The 21281-nt window shown below is 40.8% G+C and overlaps 1 protein-coding gene and 2 long non-coding RNA genes across 3 annotated transcripts in view; 2 read left to right on the forward strand and 1 right to left on the reverse strand.

Annotated features, from left to right (window-relative positions):
• The window catches only part of LOC147032235 (homeobox protein engrailed-2a-like), a 72960-nt gene extending 65120 nt beyond the window's left edge, over positions 1 to 7840 (forward strand). Inside the window, exon 2 of the mRNA XM_085869660.1 lies at positions 7491 to 7840. Within this exon, the coding sequence (XP_085725786.1) occupies positions 7491 to 7840 (350 nt within the window). The remainder of the gene's footprint in view (positions 1 to 7490) is intronic.
• LOC147032234 (uncharacterized) overlaps positions 1 to 11698 on the forward strand; it is a 205510-nt gene extending 193812 nt beyond the window's left edge. The window contains exon 3 of the long non-coding RNA XR_015055096.1: positions 10455 to 11698. This is a non-coding gene — a long non-coding RNA (uncharacterized LOC147032234). The remainder of the gene's footprint in view (positions 1 to 10454) is intronic.
• The window catches only part of LOC147032236 (uncharacterized), a 35353-nt gene continuing 21851 nt past the window's right edge, over positions 7780 to 21281 (reverse strand). The window contains exon 3 of the long non-coding RNA XR_015055095.1: positions 7780 to 7910. This is a non-coding gene — a long non-coding RNA (uncharacterized LOC147032236). The remainder of the gene's footprint in view (positions 7911 to 21281) is intronic.

Here is a 21281-nt window from a genome sequence, read left to right on the forward strand (position 1 = left end):
TATATGTAAAATGTTGGCTTACGCTGAAGTTTTGAGTTTTTTTTTTTTAAGTTTTGGTCGTATTCATAACGTGTTGGTCGTATGCATAACATATTAGTAACGGGCACAGAACGTTTCGTTGTCTTATAGATAACGTATACTAAAGAATGCTTAGCCTGTTGTCGGCGTTCACAACCTATGCCCAACGATAGTTTAACTTAGGCATATCGCGCTGCACGTATCGCCGACGAACTCGTGGCGTTCTCTGTTAAAAACCTGCCGCTCGCCGATTTAAATCATAACCGCCTGAAAATTGGAAGTGTCAACATCGCAGTCACACCTTGACGATTTAGCCAGCGTATGCCGACCTATGAAAAATGTGTCTAAAACGCTGGCACACGTCGAATACAGTATGGGTAAGTTGTGTCTACGTTCGGAGCACGCTGAAAAACAATGAAGTACGCTGTCATATTCCGTGGTACGTTTAGTACGTCGTGAAATTTCAAGCATGCTGAAAATTTTACGACGTACTCGACGTATGGCTCACAAGTTCCGCATACGCTGGCATAAGTTCTCGGCACGCTCCGCGATCGTTGACACACGTCGGACACACGTTACTTGTAAGTTACTCATAAGTCGAAACACGTCGAGGTAATGTTTAGCATACCCGAAACTTAATTTTTAACCTATGAGTAACATGCTTTGAACCTAAGAATAGCATGCTTTGAACCTATGTGTAATGTATCTCAAACGCACATTGTCGTATGTAGACGAATTTGATTGACGTCTTCCGGGCGACCACAGAACTTACTGAACGTGTTTCTAACTTACATCTACCGTATAATGGCGATTTGGCAGCGTTTAGGAGAATTGGTATATACAAATGGGCTTCACAAGAGGAAACCGTCAGTGTTCCAGACTCCATGTTAAGTAGATGTCAATGTCAGTAGTATCAGTAGTAGTAGTATTAGGTGAGCGTGTCAGTAGTAGTAGCAGTAGTAGTAGTAGTAGTAGTAGTAGTAGTAGTAGTAGTAGTAGTAGTAGTCGTGGTAGTAGTAGTAGTAGTTGGTGAGCGTGATAGGGAGGGTGTGGGTGATGATGGATCCTCGTTGCGTCCATGAATAGGAGACTACTTTGCACCATTGTTCGATGTTCTTTTCGGCTAAATTTTTTTTTCTCATTCCCACGATGAACTATTTTTTTTGTTTCAATTTTTAAAGTATTCAAAACGACTTGGACAAATGCATAATGTACTAGTAATGAACACAGAACACTTTGATAACTTATAGATAAGTTATATCAACGATTGATTAGCGTGTTTTAGGCATCCACAACCTTTGCCCAACGATAGTCTAATGTATGCAGAGCGTGGCAGCGTATCGTCGATTACGTGAGGTTTTCTATTCATAGGCTGCAACTTCACTTTTAATAAATGCCTGTCACTCGTCTATTGTTTTTGGACGCTGGTGCTCGGCAATGGAAATCGTTTTCATTGAACGAGTTGAATCGCTTCCACCTCACTGCAGTCACGGCACCAACAGCAGCAGGCTCAGTGCCAGCCTCATGCCAGGCTCAAGCGGATCCCTGTAGAAGGTGTACTGCTTGGTTATCCTTGGACCCACTCTGGCTAGCAGCTCGTCGAACATCGCTGGGGGCATTCACAGGAAGTTGATGAAGGATGCATGGTCCTCGTTCCGGAGTTCCACCATGAGCTGGTTATATATGCTGTAATGGCGTCGCCTCCCGATCCATGGTCCGACCCAGTTCCTTCTCCTCCGTTCACGTTTTCTTCTCCCGGCTCTATTGGCACGCATTAGGTGCAGTGTCAACTCGATGAGGTCATGTTGATGTTCGAGGACAGGTAGGTATTGTTGTCTCAGCCTTGCCGTATCCTCCATCTCTCGGAATGACATGGACATGTACTCAGCACGAAGTCTAAAAAAAAGACAGGTTCCTCCTGCGAAGCCCCTTTTTATATCCCAATTCCCCTAATCGCTGCCAATACGCCATTATATGGTATCTGTAAGTTAGAAACGCGTTCAGTAAGTTTTGTGGTCGTCCTGAAGACGTCAAATACGTCTACATACGTAATTGTGCATAGGACATGCTTTACAAATAATTCCCAAGCACGTGACTCATAGGTTATAAATAAGTCACGGGTACCCTAAACATTACTTTGACGTGTTTCGACGTATGAGGAACTTTCAAGTAACGTGTTGCGAAGTGTGAACAACGTTCGTGTAACATGCTTACAAAATGTTACTCATAGGTTAGAAATAAGTTTCGGGTATGCTAAACATTACCGCGACGTGTTTCGACTTATGAGTAACTTACAAGTAACGTGTGTCGACGTGTGTCAACGATTGCATAACGTGCCCACAACTTATGGCCAGCGTTGCGGAACGTGCGAGTCATACACCGGCATACATCGTAAAATTTCAAGCATGCAAAAATTTGAGGACAACCCAAAAGTACAACGTTTAAAGCCAGCGTACTATGACGTATGGCAGTGTTTTTCAGCGTGCTCTTAACGTATACAAAACGTACCCATAACGTATTCGACGTGTGCCAGCGTTTTAGCCAAATTTTTCATAAATCGGCATACGCTGGGTAAATCGTCAAGGTGTGACAGCGGCTTTACACAGTTCTACTTAAAAGACGGGCCCACATGCACACACACAAAAATAAAAGAAACCCAGAGTTCTTTATTGGACCCTCCAGTCAATGAGAGAGAGACGAGCTCGGGATCAGAGTCCGGATGGGTACCTGGCCATCGGATAAAGGGGGTACTCCATGCTGCGGCATCTGCTAATGGTCGTCGGCCTGGTCCCAGTCGCACGTGGGGGACTCGTGGTCTGTGGCAGAGCTCGGGTGGTGAATAGTCGGGGTCCACGGAGGGAGGTCGGGGTCGCTCTGCCCTTTCTTGTGGAGGCCCAGCAGAGACGCGTTCGCCACCTCGATGACCCTCTGCTCAACCCTCGTGACAGCAAAAGTCAACTTAGAGCTCGTAACAGCCCCTCATAACCACTGCTGGTAACCACTCAAGAACTCCAGCGCAACCCAAAAAATACACCACCAAATCCCCTCAGAACTCTCGACACTCCTCTCTACAGAACTCTACTCTGAGGATGGCATCGTAACTTTTATGGACCTCCCTCAGTGGGGAGGGGCCTTGGTGAAGCCGATGTCACTGTTCGCCCCGATTGGATGGGGCTTCCATGGGTCCGCCCTCTCACGGCGGGATTTCGGCCAGGCCGGAAAAACCCGTTCACTCTACTGCAGACTCGCTAAAAAGGACCCACCGCCAGATTGAATTGGGACGCTGGAGGAAGCGGCAAGGAACGGCTGCAAGACCTTGCCTTGGAAAGTCAGTGTTTGTAGACACTAGACAGCGGGTGGGTAGTGATGGGGAATGGAATGGTTGTTCGTTGGAGGGTTCGTTGGATGTAAAGATTTAATAACCTAACTGAAAAGAAGTCGCCACACACGTTTTTGATTCTCCACTAGACAAAAGGAAAGGGATCTGACTACACACATACTTAACGGGATAACTGACTTTTGGGATCTGTATGTTGAATGCAAATGGCTTCCAGATCCGTAACAATATATATGTTATTTCTATCTACCCAACCTCTCCCCTCATAATCTTGAAAACCAGCATCATTTGTCTTCCCTAATCTCGAATAGTAAAAGACAGGATCGGATTTACTTGCTTGTGGGCCCAAGGCCAAGCCTTATCAGTGCCCCCCCCACCCCCCAAAAAATTATGATTGAGATGTATATATATATATATATATATATATATATATATATATATATATATATATATATATATATATATATATATATATATATATATATATCTTCTTCTTCTTCTTTCGGCTGCTCCCATTAGGGGTCGCCACAGCGGATCATCCGTATGATCCGCATAGTGATTTGGCACATGTTTTATGCCGGATGCCCTTCCTGACGCAACCCTGGTCGCCTCTTACGACACAGGGATATGGTACACCTATTTTAACCGGGATATACACCGGCCCAGTATACTGGTACTCATTTCACCGACCTCAGAAGGATGACAGGCTGAGTCAACCCCCTGGTGTATTAATTCAGTGGCCCAACGGGGCTTGAACTCAGGACCTTTTGGATCCCAAGCCGCTGCCCCAACCACTGCGCCAACACCAGGCATGATGTATGTATATATATATATATATATATATATATATATATATATATATATATATATATATATATATATATATATATATATATATATATATATATATATATATATATATATATATATCGTAATATTGTAATGTAAAAAAAAAGAATTACAACATAATGTAACACATCAATAATTTTTAATCAAATTAGTTCCATATCAAGTACATTAAAGTACATCAAAGTAAATCAAGTTCCATATCATGTACATCTTACACATCGGAATAATGGAAAAATACAATGAAACTGAAGCATAATAAATTACAATGAAATACAATGCATACAATGCATCATAAAAAGCATACAATGAAACCGATCAGAGAACCCACAAGTCCCTGGTGGGCCCCCAGTTACTGGTCGGCCCAAGGCCAATGGCCTATGTTGCCTATTGGAAAATCCGGCCCTGAGTAAAGAAGCAATGCCATTGTACCTTCGTCTTCTTTGGTTATCAGTTGTTGCACACAATTGCTGCTTTATTCATAAAAGTAATATTATTGGTCTGAGTATGATGCATGTAAACACAAGTGACAAGGCCTTGGCTATTTCATATTGGCTTCTGTTGTGTAGATTTGAGAATCTGACATGACATGAGGTCGATAAATTATTAAGGAATTGTTTTATTAACCTCCATGTTGTGGTCGAGCCACACTAAAGGCCCAAGGCGAGAAAATCTTTTGTGTGGTCACAGCAACTTTTTTTGCGGTTGGTGAATAATCTCATGAAGTAGCCCACTGTCCATGGTTACATTCCACACACAAACTCATGAACTTATTTGTCATGCATTTATACCTCACAGCATATAGATTCTGTACATTTATACACAAACAAACGTGCCCCACATTTGTACACAAACTTCACACATTGACACACAACCTTATATACCAACCACTTGTACACAAACAACATGCTGTGAATTTACGCACAAACAACGTGCTGCATATTTACGCACAAATAAATATGCCATACAACACACAACAATGCTTGATTGAAATGACTGGGAAGCTGAGGATTAATGCCCTCTGGGTTCGGCCTGAGAGCTGACTTCAAAAGTAGAAATAAGTCATGCATTTACACACAGACACACAATCTGTGCGTTTGCACACAAACAAATATTGGGTGGTCGCTAGAGTACCCTTATTTTCACTTTTTCCGTCTGTCTGTATGTTTGTTTGTATGTAATGGACAGTTCTGGAGGCCAGAGGAGTCAACCAATTTTGATGAAACTTGACAGGTAGGTTCATACCAGGATCTAGTTCTATGCTTTTGAGCACCGTTGCTATGGACACCACCGTTGCCTCACAACGGGACTTTGAAATTTTTGAAAAATCGTAAAGAAATTATTTTTTCGAAAATCAAAAATCGGCTTCCAGGCTTTTATGCGCACTATAATCATCCTCTTTATCAAAAATTTTCAGTCCGATCCGTCAAAAACTGTATGACTAGTATGCAATTATGTAGCGACCACCCATGTTGCCTACCGGCTTGTACCATATATTTACGTACAGACAAACATGCCATGCATTTATTCACAAATAAACATGCTGCTTCTGTACGGAATCCTGTACGATAACATATGAACGTCCTGTGCAATAACGTACAAACATCCCATGTGATAACACATGAACAACTCGTGCAATAACGCAAAATAACAAGCATCCGGTGCGATGGTGCATAAACAAACATCCTGTGTAATAAAACGCGAACAAACATCTGAGCGACAACTCACAAACAAACAAAACATGCAATAGGGCATGAACATCCCATGGGATAACACACAAACATCTGTGCGATAACGCATAAACAAAATCCCATGTGATAACATGAAGATCTTGTGCAATAACGCACTAACATCTTGTGCATTACGCATTAAATTCTCACTGTATTGGATTCTTAAAAACAGCATTGTCACCAAAACAACATGCAAACCTCAAACATCAACTCCTGCTGTGATCTTCACTCATGAAGCTCGTACTTCGGTCATTAAATCTTTCCTGCAATGAACTTTCAATCATCGATATTTACATAATGATTATGAAAAACCGAAACAGCTGATAATCTTTCTGCCAACAAAACCAAAACAATAATAATGCCTTGTATGAGCTCTTTGGATTTATCAAATTGTCGAGCGTTTTTGTCCATTCCTCGGTATTGTCGTGGATTATTCCACGGCATCCGTATGACTTTGGCGACTTATGAGGTTATGCACAACATGTACCTTGGCACACGTAACGTGCGCAATAACAGGCGAGCATCTAATGCATAACACGTACCCGAATCACATATGATTTTGGTTAGGGTTATGGTTAATGCAAAACCTCCACACTATACAGTACAAGTGCCTAAAATATTGTGAGGAGGAGCTCACCACACCATAAGCATTCCATTATACCATCACAAATCATTGAGAAGACACACTGAAGCAATTCGTGACTTCTTTGATTTATAAATGAAAACATACAGAGTATAATCATGCACATAGACACATTTAGGTGGGTGTATAAATACATGGACACTTCTCGGTTTAACGTCTTCTTGCTAGTCCCTACTGATTTCACCAGAGGGGACGATAGTTTTGCTCTCCGTCCATCCGTCCGTTCCACTTGTGGTTTTTCAGACTTTTCCCCATACCCTTCAACTGAAACTTGGTAAATGGCTTTATTATGATAAGTTACAGAACAAGTTCGAGTTTCAGGGCATTTCGTCAATTTTTCACAGAGTTATGCCCTTTTTGGACTCAGGAAATATCACATTGGCGGAGGACATGCATTGCAAAGCAAATCTCGCTCTTGTGTTTTTTGTTGTTGTTGTTGTTAAGCAGAAGACAATGCATATGCAATGGAAAGTATGCACTTTTATATAAAGACAAGTGTCAGAGACAACAGATTGCTGTTCCTCTTTTGCTCTTAAAGGTAGACAAATATTGGTGCACAAAAATCATTAAACTGTGGTACATTCCAACTATGGGGGAGAAGATGCCAATAATACGAGAGTTGATAAGCCTAATGGCCTGCTGTGTATAAACATTCATCCTGTCCCCTTCTTATTCCAAAAGATGAACGCAATTGTGTCGTCCTCTTTTTACAAATGATGAACACCATTAAGGACTGTAAAATGTCACAGATTGTGACATGTACGGATACAAATTTCATCTATCCTCGTTTTGTATAAATCCATCCAACCATCCTTCCATTCCACTTTTGCATAAATCAATTTATCCAGCAGTACATGAATCCAAACATAATCTATACAGCCATCCACTGCACTCCATTGCTTCTCATCTCTTACAGGTCCTCGTGCTCGAAAACCCAAGAAGAAGGCTTCAAGTCCAGGGGAGGAGAAACGGCCTCGCACAGCATTCACAGTCGAGCAACTTCAGCGGCTCAAGTCCGAATTTGGGGCGAGCCGGTACCTAACAGAAGCACGGAGACAAGCTCTTGCACAGGAACTGCGACTCAACGAGGCTCAGATCAAGATCTGGTTCCAGAATAAGCGCGCCAAGTTGAAGAAGGCGAACGGACTGCGGAACCCACTGGCGTTGCACCTCATGGCACAGGGATTGTACAACCACGCGGCTTGCAACACCACAATGTTGAGTTCATCCCCCGCAGCAGACAACCAAGGAAATGCAGATGGTTAATGAATACAGGCAGATGACATGCAGTACTATGGAGGAGCTCTGAGTACCTGGACAGTGCAGAGTGAATGCACTTACATGGGATGGGGGAAGAGGTGGCACGTATCAGCATCATGCTGTGTGTGAAAACGAATGATGCTAACACCATTGTTGAACTGGCATTCTATTCATGCTGTTTCCGACTACGTTTGCATATGCAAGTCATACATCTGATGAAGAAGAGAATAAAAACAATTGAAAGGCTGCAAGTACAACCTTCACATATCCATAGTGGTTCCTCGCTGTATAAAGGCATCATTATGAAATCCTAAGTGTGACAAATGCACAAATGGATTTCTTTTCATGCAAAACTTGGCGACGATGAATGCAATGTGGTAATGTAAACATAATCACAATATTTTTGGAAATGCAACTCATGTAGGAATCAGTAAGTACCTGCCAGTCTGTACTTTGAAGTCACATACATTTTGCTCTTTGCTTTCATCACGCTCTGTTTAAGTGCAAATGCTGAACCAACCCATGAGTTCTTGGCACGGCTTACAAGTGGAAACGTCTCAAGAGTATAAAGGCGTGCATCTGCTGCGGCAGAAGGTTTATCACAGTGGTAGATGGTTTGAGCACACATTTCAAACCAAGGCACCATGTTTGAAAGTAGGAGCGTGCAGTTATGTGCATGCACATGTGCGGATTGCTGCCCCTCACCCCTCCCCACCTCTGCCCCTCACCCCCCCCACCCCTGCCCCCACCATACCACCGTACTCGTTTTTCAGTCTTGGACGAGCAGTGTCTGCAATGAGCCAGAATACTCGGTTAACCTTTGGATTTAGTTGTGGCGGTTGGGGATCGAGGGAAACAGATGGAACTCACAAACGTGCCACTGCATCACAAGCAGGTGTACAAAGTAACCTAATTTTGCAACGGGGCTTTATCGGAAATGCACGAAAAGCCGGTGACCTGAAACCAAAGAAAACTGCTTTATGTATTGCAACTTTAATTGATTTTGTCGCATAAATATAAAAGATTTCCTCTTTGTGTTGCTGCATCTCAACAAAACCATTGCTATAGTTGAGATGGCATAAAAATATTATCATCAAAGTATTTTTGAGTTTGAAAAAATACGTGATTTCACCAGCAAAATTTAGCCATTTTATTGAGTACCAAATCAAACACTGTTCTGTATCTGTAAATACCTTCACATGCGAGATAGTTTCCATTGAGCAAATGTGTATTGTGGTGTGCATGCAATATATATGTATATATATATATATATACATACATATAGGTATGTATATATATATATATACATACATATAGGTATGTATATATATATATATATATATATATAAATGTATATGTATATGTATGTATATATATATATATATATATATATATATATAAATGTATATGTATATGTATGTATACATATATATATATATGATATATATATATATATATATATATATATATATATATATATATATATATTTCAGAAGAGTATATAATATGAACATATGAAAATGTTTCCTTTATGCTATATAAGATTAGATTGTGTGTCGTTACTCGTTCGTGAATGAGCATGTGTGTACGAGTGTATATCGTACTGATTGGTGTGAAGTACCACTCGGGTGAATGTACAGCGATCGCCTTCACCTGTTTTGCTGTATAGGAAACATCAAACCATCATCAAATTGCAATTTTGTGCTTTACGATTTTTAACGACAAAACGATTGGTTTACATTTTATATTTAAAAGAAAACTTCTCAGCTTATTTTGAGTGTTTATATATGGTCGGAAAAGCGAAGAAAGATTATTTATGTAACTTAAAGTCTTGTGAGACTATCCATACGCTGTACATATGTACTGTTTCGAGTTATCCAACAGACCTGTCTATTGATGGACCGAAAACCAATCAAAACTTTGTACAAAATAAAAAAAGCAACAACAAATATATTGAGGAACAATTTTACACCTTTTTTGCCACATAAATATATTTCTATATTAAGTTCTCAACGCAATATATTGAGACGACATTTTGTCGAAGTGTGAAGCAGAATAATGAAGAATGAGAAAAATGATTTGAAAATCCTCGATAAGCAACAGACAAATAAAATTATGTTGGTATCAAAAGCAAATAGATATAATCAAAGTGATTATCTTTTGTTTTTGGGACGTAATGGAAGTAAATTGGGCCACAACTACAAACCGGTTCTTGGTGCAGAATTATTGTGACAAGGTGACTACCTGGAGAAAAAAAATACACCTATCAATGAATGAATCTCTTTCAGCATGCAAAACGAAGTCCACAAATTTTTGGAAGAAATGTTGCTTCTATTTATTTGCAAAGTTGTGATACTGTATGTTAATTTCGTTTCTTTTCTTCGTCACAAGTGTGTTTCATAAAAATTTCGTTTCTTTTCTTAGTTACAAGTGTGTTTCATAAAAAAAAAGGTGGATGTTTTACCATTGATGTATTGTTGTGCCTCCCACCACCTGTTTGTTGAGAAGCATCAGAGCCAAACAACCGTTATTGATAAGTCCAGGCACCATTTTTGTCTATAACACTGACAATGTAGTTGTGGCTTATACAAGTTGACTTCCAGGTTCTTGTCTCTTGCAGAGGGAGGAAATCAAGTTCCAAGATGGAGAATGTCAAAAGGACCATGTGCTATCAATTTCACATCCATGTGGTAACAAGTGTATAGAAGCAGTGACGTGGTCAAATCTTGGCAAGTGAAGTTGGAGTTTAAGTTACAAGATTTTGAGTCTGCATACTTGAGTCATGATGGTTCAAGTATTTGTAAAAGTCCCTTAAATATTCAACAAAACAAAGGTTAGATATAAGACATAACATTTCAAGTTCAGTGGATGTCATAAAGTTGCCATTGCAGACCATTAACAGTGGCTTGCAACTTTATTCAGACTTGTATATGTTATTACCCTCGCCGATGGATTTGGAGAGGTCCATTTGTTTGTTTATCCGTCTCTGTGTGTCTGTCTGTCTGTTTGTCCACACACGAACTTTCGTGTTTTTTCCCCACAACTACTTGTCGGATTGAGATGAAATTTTCACCATTGGTGCGACTACTCATGTAGAATGTTTTAATGAGAATTATGACGTCATAGGTCACGTGGTGTGGCAGCCATATTGGAAAAACTTTGGACCTCTGTATCTCTGAAACCGTACCAAAAAAAGGATTCAAACTTGGCACTTAACAAGTACTCCTCATGGGGAATGAGTGTTTTTATGATGTCATCGGTGCCCTCGTTATGATGTCACAATTGCTTATGTAGAACACCACATCCGATCAGTATGAAATTTTTTGAGGGTCATTTCGGGATAAAATGGTCCACAGAAAAAAATTAATTATGACGTCATCGGTCACGTGATTCGGCAGCCATATTGTTTGAAAAAAAAAACCTTCAAAAATCTTCTCTGAAGTGGCTGAACAAATCAAGGCAAAACTTTACACGTATGACCACCTGTCCACGAGGAACAAAAGGTTCACACACATTATACCAGCGGTCACATGGTTTGGCAGCCATACTGGGTTTACCCTAAAACCTATTAAAAAATATACACCACTCAAAAGAAGTCCTGGTGAGGGTCTGCAATCTCTAATTGCTTCTTGTCTTGTTCGAATTTGCATTCCTCTGCCACTCATAAAATACAAATTAAGTTGATTTCACAAATGTAAACATGAGAAACAAAAGAAAATCAGCTGATCATGACGCAATACAGGGTAAAGTGGTGGGAGACGTAAATTGTAAAGAGCCTGCGAGAAACTGAGAATTATCAAAAATCTCACAAAATTCAACATGGGCATGAGGAGTTGGAGATCAAGCAGGTGTCAAAGCAGCAAGTAGGATTGAGATTCTGGAATGTCTGAGACACACCATTAAAATAACAAGACAGAGCATTCACCAATGCAGGGTCTTGCCAGTGTACATAGATGACAACGGAGTTGAGAACCAGTGCAACCTCACTCACTCACCAACTGACAATACCGTTACAATATCTGTTCATATTCTTTTGGGAAATATGAGGCTAATAAGTCACGCAATAAATTTCCAACATCCACAGATATCATGATAAAAAAACAAGCCTGGTGTTCGCTTATTGGTTAGGGTGGCGGCTTGAGATCCCAGGGTCCTGATTTCAAGCCCCGTTGGCCACTGAATTAATTCACCAGGTGGTTGACTCAGCCTGTCCTCCTTCCAAGGTCAGCACAATGAGTACGAGTGTGTACTGGTGGAGGGGCACTGCATTAGCGACACAGTCGCACTTCCAAGAAATGATAGCTACCCCAGCAGCTAAGCTGCCATACGCAAGAAGAAGATGATAAAAACATCGGAAATGGTTTATCTAACATATATATATATATATATATATATATATATATATATATATATATATGTATATACACACCTACATATGCACACACACATAAATCGAAAAACGTGGAGTGTGACGAGCACTCGCCGACCCCCATCAGACACAGTCCACACCAAAGCGTCACCTCCAACACAGAGGCCTTGTCCCAGTGACTCTGTCAAATAGACAAAGATTACATGGTAACAATCCAATCCAATCCAATCCAATCCAATCCAATCCAATCCAATCCAATCCAATCCAAATTTCGGACTTATTTGCCCTCATCAGGAAAGCATACCGATAAATACCTAACCAATGATGACCACATTCGTCGTTTATACATCAGACTCACCCCTGACTGTTATGGTGAGCATCACCGCAGATTATGTCTCACACAGTAAAACGCATAATCCACACAAAACAACCATCCGTCTGCCACCGAGACAATTGTTCCTGTTAATGCAAACCATTCAACCAGAAGGCACGTGATGTGATCGGCGGGAAAATCAAAACATGTGTAGTGTGACAAGCACTCCTCCAATCCCCAATGACTGTTTGGCAGAGTCACCTGGCCGAGGCCTCTGTGTTGGAGGCAACGCTTTGGTGTGGACTGTGTCCAATAGGGAAGCAGGGTAATTCTGCATGCCGATGGACATCGAAGCTGATACTCCAGGAAAAATTACAGAACCATCAGAAAGCATCCATAAATGAAAATGTAAATAAATAAACGAAACCTCGAATGCAGGTGAGTGACCCGACACAATGGGGAAGCACGGTTCATTATTGCCTGCAGCATGTAAGCAAACCCTGCTTACACACACACACACACACACACACACACACACACACACACACACACACACACACACACACACACACACACACACACACACACACACACACACACACACACACACACACACACACACAATTTGAACCACTGGCTGACTGATATTAATCCGGGTGACGTAGAAAGCTGAAATTTTGCATGCTAACGGACATCAATGCCGAAACAATGGGACAAATCGCAGAAGTCAGAAAGCATCTGTGAATATGAAAATTAAGAAATGAAAAAAATAAGTGGAAAAAGTAAATACAGTTGAGTGACCCAAGACAATGGAGAAGCATGGTAATTTTGCATGCCGACGGACATCAAAGCCGATACACCACAAAAAAAAAATCACAGAACCATCGGAGAGCGTCCGTAAATGAAAATATAAATAAACTAGATGGGCATTCATGAGAGCGCATACCTATACCACATAATGCCTGATCCACGACAACATATCCGGCCCAATGCATTTTTTGAAATATCATGCTACACATCGTTTTTGGACTATCAATGGTGAAGAATCACTTTGAAAATCAAATAATTATCGTATCCAGATCTGGATTCAGATCTTCACCAAAATCGAATCAATTCGTCGTGGTCACACACCCAACCTGTCCACCAAGTGTCATCCAAATCAGTGCACAACTTTTTGAGATATTGTGGTATGTATTAGTTTCGCCCGATCTCTCAATGGTGAAGAATCACTGAAAAAATTCTAGTAGTTGGATCCGGATCCGGATCGCCACCAAAATCTAATCAGTTTGTCTTTGTCACACACCCAACCTACCCACCAAATTACATCTGGATCCATCCACAACTTTGAGATATCCCGCACACAGACAGACAAACAAACAGACAGATAGAGAGCGGTGAAAACATAACCTCCTTCACCTTCGGTGGCAGAAGTAATGAAAAGAAAAAGAAAAAGACAAATGCAGGTGAGCAACCCAAGACAATGGGGAAGCATGGCTCATTATTGCTTGCAATGCGTAAGCATACCCCACAAATACAGTATGTCGTAAAAGTTAACTTGTCTAACCATCATTATTAAATAATATATGTGTGAATAAGTAGGATACCGGTCATACACAGACAAGCCTCCTCAATGAATATAGAATGGAGATAACAAAAGTATGGCCCTTGACATCAGCATGCAGACACGCAGACAGATCCAGGGCGAAGAGGCTACACAAATTTTAAAACATGGGATTATCTCTAAAATGGACATAATGCATATTAAAGGAGGGAAAAAAATGAACTTATGGTTAAATTTGACGTAAAAATATGATGGCTAAATTATACAACGTTGCCCAACTTTGCCTAACGCTGCTTGGGTACGCTCGTCAGGCTCTTCAGCCTTGCCAAATACCTCGAGCAACGGGTGGTCCAGACAAATGCACACTCAAGAATGGCATGGATAACTCTGACATGACTCACATTCAACATGCAAAACCAACTTATCAACAAACTATATGTAAAAAAAAGTTATGGTTACATGAGACAACTTTGTCGAACTGTCCTCAAGGACGATTAGGGGTGTAATATTAAAGTACCCCACCCAAGGGAACTAGATGAAAGTTAAGTTGGTCTGTGTGGACTCAATGACCGACACATGCACACACAAACCAATTACAACCCCCCCCCCCCCGTCCCTTCGTGAATGGGTGAGGCAAATAAGGAAACTGTTCAATCAATATAACCTTTCTCATTTTTTATTTTCTGGCTATTTTGATGAATGGCTGTTAAACAGGCTGTGAAAAGAAAGGATAAAAATTGTAACTTTCGGAGCAGTATTTTTTTTTTTGCCTTAATGATTATTCATATCCACTAATGAAAATAAAAATAATTCGAAGAAGCCTAATTGGTGGGCCAGAAAGGAGCTAATCATGGTATAATCGATGAGTTCACTCAGAATTTGAATCTGAGGATCATGTTTACTAACTCACCAAACTATTGTCCGAATATGTTTTTCCGAGCTTGACATTTATGGAATATTAACAAACGTTTCATTGTGTCACTGATAGTAGTTACAGCTATAATTGCACTCGGTAGAGCGCATACCTACGAGAGGCTGAACGGTTTACATTTTGTATCCCACTGGTAGGTCGGATCTGCATCCAGACCTGAACCAAAATCGAATCGGCTTGTTCTTGTCACCGAACCAACTGATCCACATAGTTTTGTCAAAACTCATCCACAACATTTTGAGATATCGTGCTGTTTCCGTATCGTTTTTGGCCCTGTCTCTCACTGGTGAAGAATCACTTTAAAAATTAAAAAAAAATTCTTGTATTCGGATCCAGATTCGGATCTTCACCAAAATGTAATTAATTCTTCCTTCTCACACACCCAAAGTGTCCACCAAGTTTCGTCCGAATCCGTCCATAACTTTTTGAAATCTCGTGCTATATATCGTTTTTGGCCCTATCTCCCAATGTTGAAGAATCACTGAAAACATTCTCGGATCGGATCTGGATCTTCACCAAAAATCTAATAATTTTGGCTGTCCACCAAGTTTCGTTTGAACCCATCTGCAACGTTTAGAGATATCCTGCTCAAAGACAAGCAGACATCCAAACAGGGGTGAAAACATAACCTCCGTCCACCTTCGGTAGCAGAGGTAATGATGCTCAACTTTGTGAAAGCTTCATTGATAGATGGTGATCAGGAAGCAAAAGTCCCTTCATTTTTGCATTGCTTTTGATTGACGTGCCTTTGTGCTAAAGAGGTGAGGGGCAGTTTACCTAAGCAACTTGGTGTTTATGGTCTTTATTATTCTTATACAATTGGGCTGAATTTATTTGGTTTAAGTCAAAAATAAATTATTTCCATGTCCTCCAGAAATGAGACTGGCAACACCACTTGGAGAACATCAGACTTTTATATTTGTCATGTTGAGACTTAATGTATGAATGTTGATCAGTGACTCCGAGTGATGTACAGAAACATAAGAAGGAGTAAATTTTCAGTGAAAATGTTAAAATTGTTATAAAACTACAAAGTAAAGAAATATAAGATTTCATGGAAGTTTCAGGCGACAGACTAACTCATTACTCGCTGTGTGTTATCTCTCCAGACCATATCGCCTAGTTGTCACATCCTGTATCATCATGGATTTATAAACTAAAAGTTGATAAGATTATGTTCACTGATGTCGGAAACGAGATGTTGCTGACCATTCCAGCATTAGCCTTTCATCATTTTTGCTCTTTTTGTTCTTCAGTCCCGGTGGTGATGATTTGCCCGTGATGGTATTGGTTGGGAGTTGCAAGGTGTAGATACAAATTTGATGAAGAAGTGGAAATATGCATCCAGGTCAGGGTGTTACCTGAATTTCGAAACGGAACTTGAAGGCATTGGAATTGCCAACGTGATGCCGTTCTTGTGGTTCTTGGTTGGACATGTTGGAGAACAGTGAGTTGTTGAAGCAGAGTAAGTGAGCAGCTGCAGTCCGTTCTGTAGATAGTATACACTGAAACTACAGAACACTGGTGAAACAGATGATGAATGTTGGTTTGAATTATGAGAACATCAGTAAACAGTCTGACACATCATCTTTTGATGGAAGACAGGTCATTGAGGAGGCACATGAATATGGTTGAGTCAAGGACACTGCAATAGGGAACCGTTGCAGCTATGCCCTGATGTTATGATAATTGCCTCTTGACAACTACAATCATTGTCCCATGTGTTGCGTATGACCGCCCAATTGGAGGATTGTTATTTTAATCCTCATTGCCTTTTTTATTTTGCTTGGGCTCCTTGTTGCCAGATTGTATCAAACGTTGTCTTGACAACAAGGAGAGCAACTCTCCTCTGGTATTTATCTGTTCTGTTCATGTATGGATTAGGGTTGAGCCGACAGCAAGACGTGACAAGATGCCCCTGTTGGAAAGAGTGGGGAGAGATACCCCATCCCCTCTATGTTGGTACATTGGAGGGGGTACGTATTAGGTAAATGATCATTAGCAAGGTCAGTGTGTTGTTGTAGTTTAGAAAAAAATTCTGTAAGTCAGGGACCCATTGGAGTGAAGTTGTGCTATTCTAATGTATGCCATGAGGGGAGCATAGTTGACATATACATTACATGGGAAAACGTTATTCGTTGTTGTCTTCTCTGTGAATCAGGTGAGGCATGAGGCACCAGGTGCAGTAAGGATGGGCTGGCACCAGAGGGGATTCTGGACATGTTTGCATTCCATGTGCAGCCTTTAAAACCTCCACATGGCCCGTGGTGGTTCAGGGGCCACTGTGACATCAGCCAGCCTGGGGAATGGCACCGCAATGGCAACTGCATTCTGCATGAGTGGTGGGGTCGGTCTCAGAGGCAGGATGCTCGGGTGATGTGGGTATAGCTGCGGAGAGAGTGGGGGGGGGGAGGGTTATGAGAAGGGCCGCGTATGGGGATGGAGAAAAACGTGAGCTGGACTGTTGGGGAGGACAGAAGCTGTTGGAGTCGCGGCCATGATTCAGAGCCTGTAAATGTACTGTTCGATCCCTTGAGTCTGCCGGCCATTTCATGTCTTGGGGTTTGGCTTCTCTCTTCTGAGTTGGGCTTCGCTTTCTTCACTCTCTTCATCCTATTGGAAGCTTCACTTCTCTGCTGGGTGCCCTGACTGTGGGCTTGATCAGGCTGCCCGCTGCTCTGTGTTGCTCGCTGGTCCATGCATTTCACTGGTTCGTGCTGTTGGCTGGAGACCTGTTTGCGGTGGAGCCATTTTTATCCCCGTACCAGTATTCTATTGAAAGACCCCCCACCCCCATTGGAGATGAATGATTCTGTTTGTGGCATCATGGGTTTTATTTTCTTGTATTGTGTTTTTATTTCCTGGGTGTATTTTTATTTATTTGCATTAATTTTATTGGAGTTCCTTTTGTCCAGGGATTGTCCATATTTGTTGTCATGTTCGCTCCTTTCAATATATGTTATTCTATAACAACTCATATTGTGTATCGACCCACCATTGCAATCCTCGTGCACTAGAAACCATTTGGGTTTTGGATAACTTTTATCTTTAGGGGAGGGGGGTAAAATTGGTCACATTATCATCAAGTGATCGATGGAATTAGTGACTCTGACTCTGGAGGGGGTGAGAGACACCATTATGCTTTGGTTACTTGTGTGATTTGGTCCATTTTCAGGAGTTAATTAATTTCTGACATGCCTGGAAGCGTGAGCGACCCATGGAGTGACATAAATCCTCCTTGGTCCTTCCTTGTATTCAGTATTCTGAGCATTTTCATTTGAAATTGCCTGTGACAGCATCAGCCAGACTCAGGCTGCAGATGTTCAGGATACTAACATATAATCAAGAGTGAGGATGGATATTGTAGTGGGGGAATCTCGACCACTTCCCTGACAGGGGCATTTTGCCCTGACCTTGTTTTATATCGAGAGAAAGGTTGTTCTGGTGAAATTTGAACTGAACATCTGTGAGCAGTATATTTGGTTTTAGATGCTGCCCGACAGAAAATTCAACACTCTGCCATGGAGTACAAATTTGTCCAGAATTAGTTATTAGCAACATAAATGTTCATGACCTGTTGTCAATGCCCCAAAGCACTGTCAAGAGCATGGGTCTCCTCCATCACCACCATTCTTCTTGCCATCTTGTTGAAGCAGAATAATTAAGACAGTAGAAGCAACTATGGGCAACCATTTCCAACCTTCTGAGCAGATACAACCCGGAGGCACCCACAAATGAGTGGCACGATACATTGGAGACCTTAAATAACCTTCTTCATCAGTTTCTGGCACTCTTAGGAAAGATTGACTTTACTCTACCCCAGCAGTGATGCCATGGTAGCCTTCTCCTGCAGGCTTTTTGATCTACTGTTTTAAAAATAAAAATGCATCCAAACCAAGTGCAGACAATATCAATGGCCAAAGTAGCCCTATTTTCATAGAAAACTAGGCAAAGGCTATGATGATGATTGTCTTTCATCTGGTGGGTGCAAGTTGAAACAAACCCAACGGCAAAGGTGACCATCTCTTAAGAGGAAGACTCCCTGGAACATGCTCGATCAACCAATGCAAATTCACGTCTCCTTCAAGTGAACGTGAGATCCTTCCATCCCGAAAAGTTCAATTTCAAGTAACGACACTAAACCAGAGGAAATTGGAAAGGAAGATGATTTAGTATGAGAAATGAAAACGGAAAAGAAGATGGCTAAATATTGTTGAAATAAAGAGAAAAGCCAAAACACGATGACTGTCCCTTTCAGAAGAGAAGTTCTAAATGCAGGGTCAACTCTGCTTAAAGTAAAGACCATTTGCTTCACCCTTTTAACCTTCGGTCGGCTCAAGCAGGACTCTTGATTTGATCACTGAACAGATGAATCTTAAGAATGCACTGAAGAACATTTTGCAGTGGACAAGTGTGTTTGTAGATGTAGTTGTGGCAAAACAATTAAGGAATTGACAGTGGTCCTTGATAATATTGGCTGTGTTTTGGGGGAAATTTATAAATGCCATTGATTCGAGAGAATATTTTTTGGAGTATCTTCCCCTTCTGCAATGTTTCATTACAGATAAAGCATGCATACTTGGCTGGCATCTTAGCTCTGCAGGTGCAAGTGATACAAGCTGAGCTACATTCCATCCAGCCCTGACAGGAAGTTGATGAGATAACCATCAGACTTCTCATCGATTAAAGCTTCCAAGGAGCGATATCACTGATATTGCATGCTGTGTGATCATCGGAGCATACACACAATGACCTGTCGGAATCAAATATTTTTGAATTAAAAAAGGGGAGATTTCGTTGGCCAAGTGTTTTTTTTGTTGTTGTTGGTGGTGGTTGGTTCTTTGAATTACCTATATAACAAGAGGATGGGTTGTCTGACTTGACAGAATGGGGTCTGTTGGTGAATCTGTATTCATTGCCAGTTCAAGAGAGCATTCTTGATGCACAGATTGTAGTGCTTGGATGTGCGAAGGGCTGGTTTGGCACAACGGTCATGTGGAGATCTTCTTTCTCTTACTCATGTGATTCCATTTGCTTTCAATCCATGGGTCAAGAAACGCTCATTGAGAACTGAGAAAACCAAACCTTTCTTTCTCTATTTACTTCCTTATGCTGGTGCCAAAGGCCTCAGTTCCAGAAGACACTGAAAATTGGAACACTCTATTTCTATCTCTATCTCTCCCTCTCATTTGTGTTCAAAGACAATTGCCAGGTGAGAAACGTAGCGATAATTTAACTTTGCTATATGTTGGGGTTTACGCTATTGGGATCTGGCGACGAGTTTGACTGGGGTAAAACTCGTATCTTAGACACCACACCCAATAAACATCGCAGGTTGCCTCTTGAGGTATGGCATGCCAAAGACTTGAAGGGAATTCTAACCAATGAAACAACTGACATACCTACACAATGCAAACCGCTAATTGAGATGATAATAACGGGATGGTGCAAGGTGGAATTATTAGTTAGCGCAAGCACCACGAACTCAACCACTTCATTCATGCAACTCCACAAAAATCCACCATGCTCCACCAGCTCACCACATATTGAAGATTTCAGGGGGGAAATTATTTTTTTTAGTTTGAACAATTTTCAAACTATTTATTGCATTGAATACATCGTCCGAATACGCTTCCCAGCCGATGAAAAATTAGCGGAACAAAAATTCACTGAAAATTAACGTGCTTATTTAGCAACACTATAAAAGAAAATATCGTACAACGACAGCCAACACGACAGATTTTAGGAATGCTAATGTTAAAATAACATAAGACTGTACATGGTATGCAATAAATTGTGTATCAATATTTTAATGAAAATATTTATTGGAATAATTTTTAAAATAAATTTTATTTTTTAGCTCGCCTGTTCGAAGAACAAAGAGCTATAGCGATACCCCCGGTGTGAACGTGAAAATGTTAAAGTTTTTGGGGCAAGTTATTTCCTTTCTAATGTTTTTATCTACCACACTATTTTTTACTGATTACAATATACAAATACATATATTGCTTTAAAATTATTTGGATCAGACTTCACTGCAATGCTTTATAAAAAATATTAATAGACTAGTCTTTTAAAAACGATAAATGTATAAATAGGCGAGCATTGGGTGGCTTTGACACCAACTCTCTGGTGTTATTTAGTGTTGATAATGTGGTGGGGGGAAATATCATTATTCGGAAATTTCAAAGGGGGAAGCAATACTAAAAAGGTCAAGAAACCCTGCTCGAGAATATTGTTGCTTTGAATGCATATTTCTGATTTAATCTGCCC

This window comes from Eptatretus burgeri, chromosome 2 (genome assembly GCF_056783735.1).
Source record: "Eptatretus burgeri isolate ZD-2024b chromosome 2, Ebu_testis_v1, whole genome shotgun sequence".
NCBI classification, from domain to species: domain Eukaryota; kingdom Metazoa; phylum Chordata; class Myxini; order Myxiniformes; family Myxinidae; genus Eptatretus; species Eptatretus burgeri.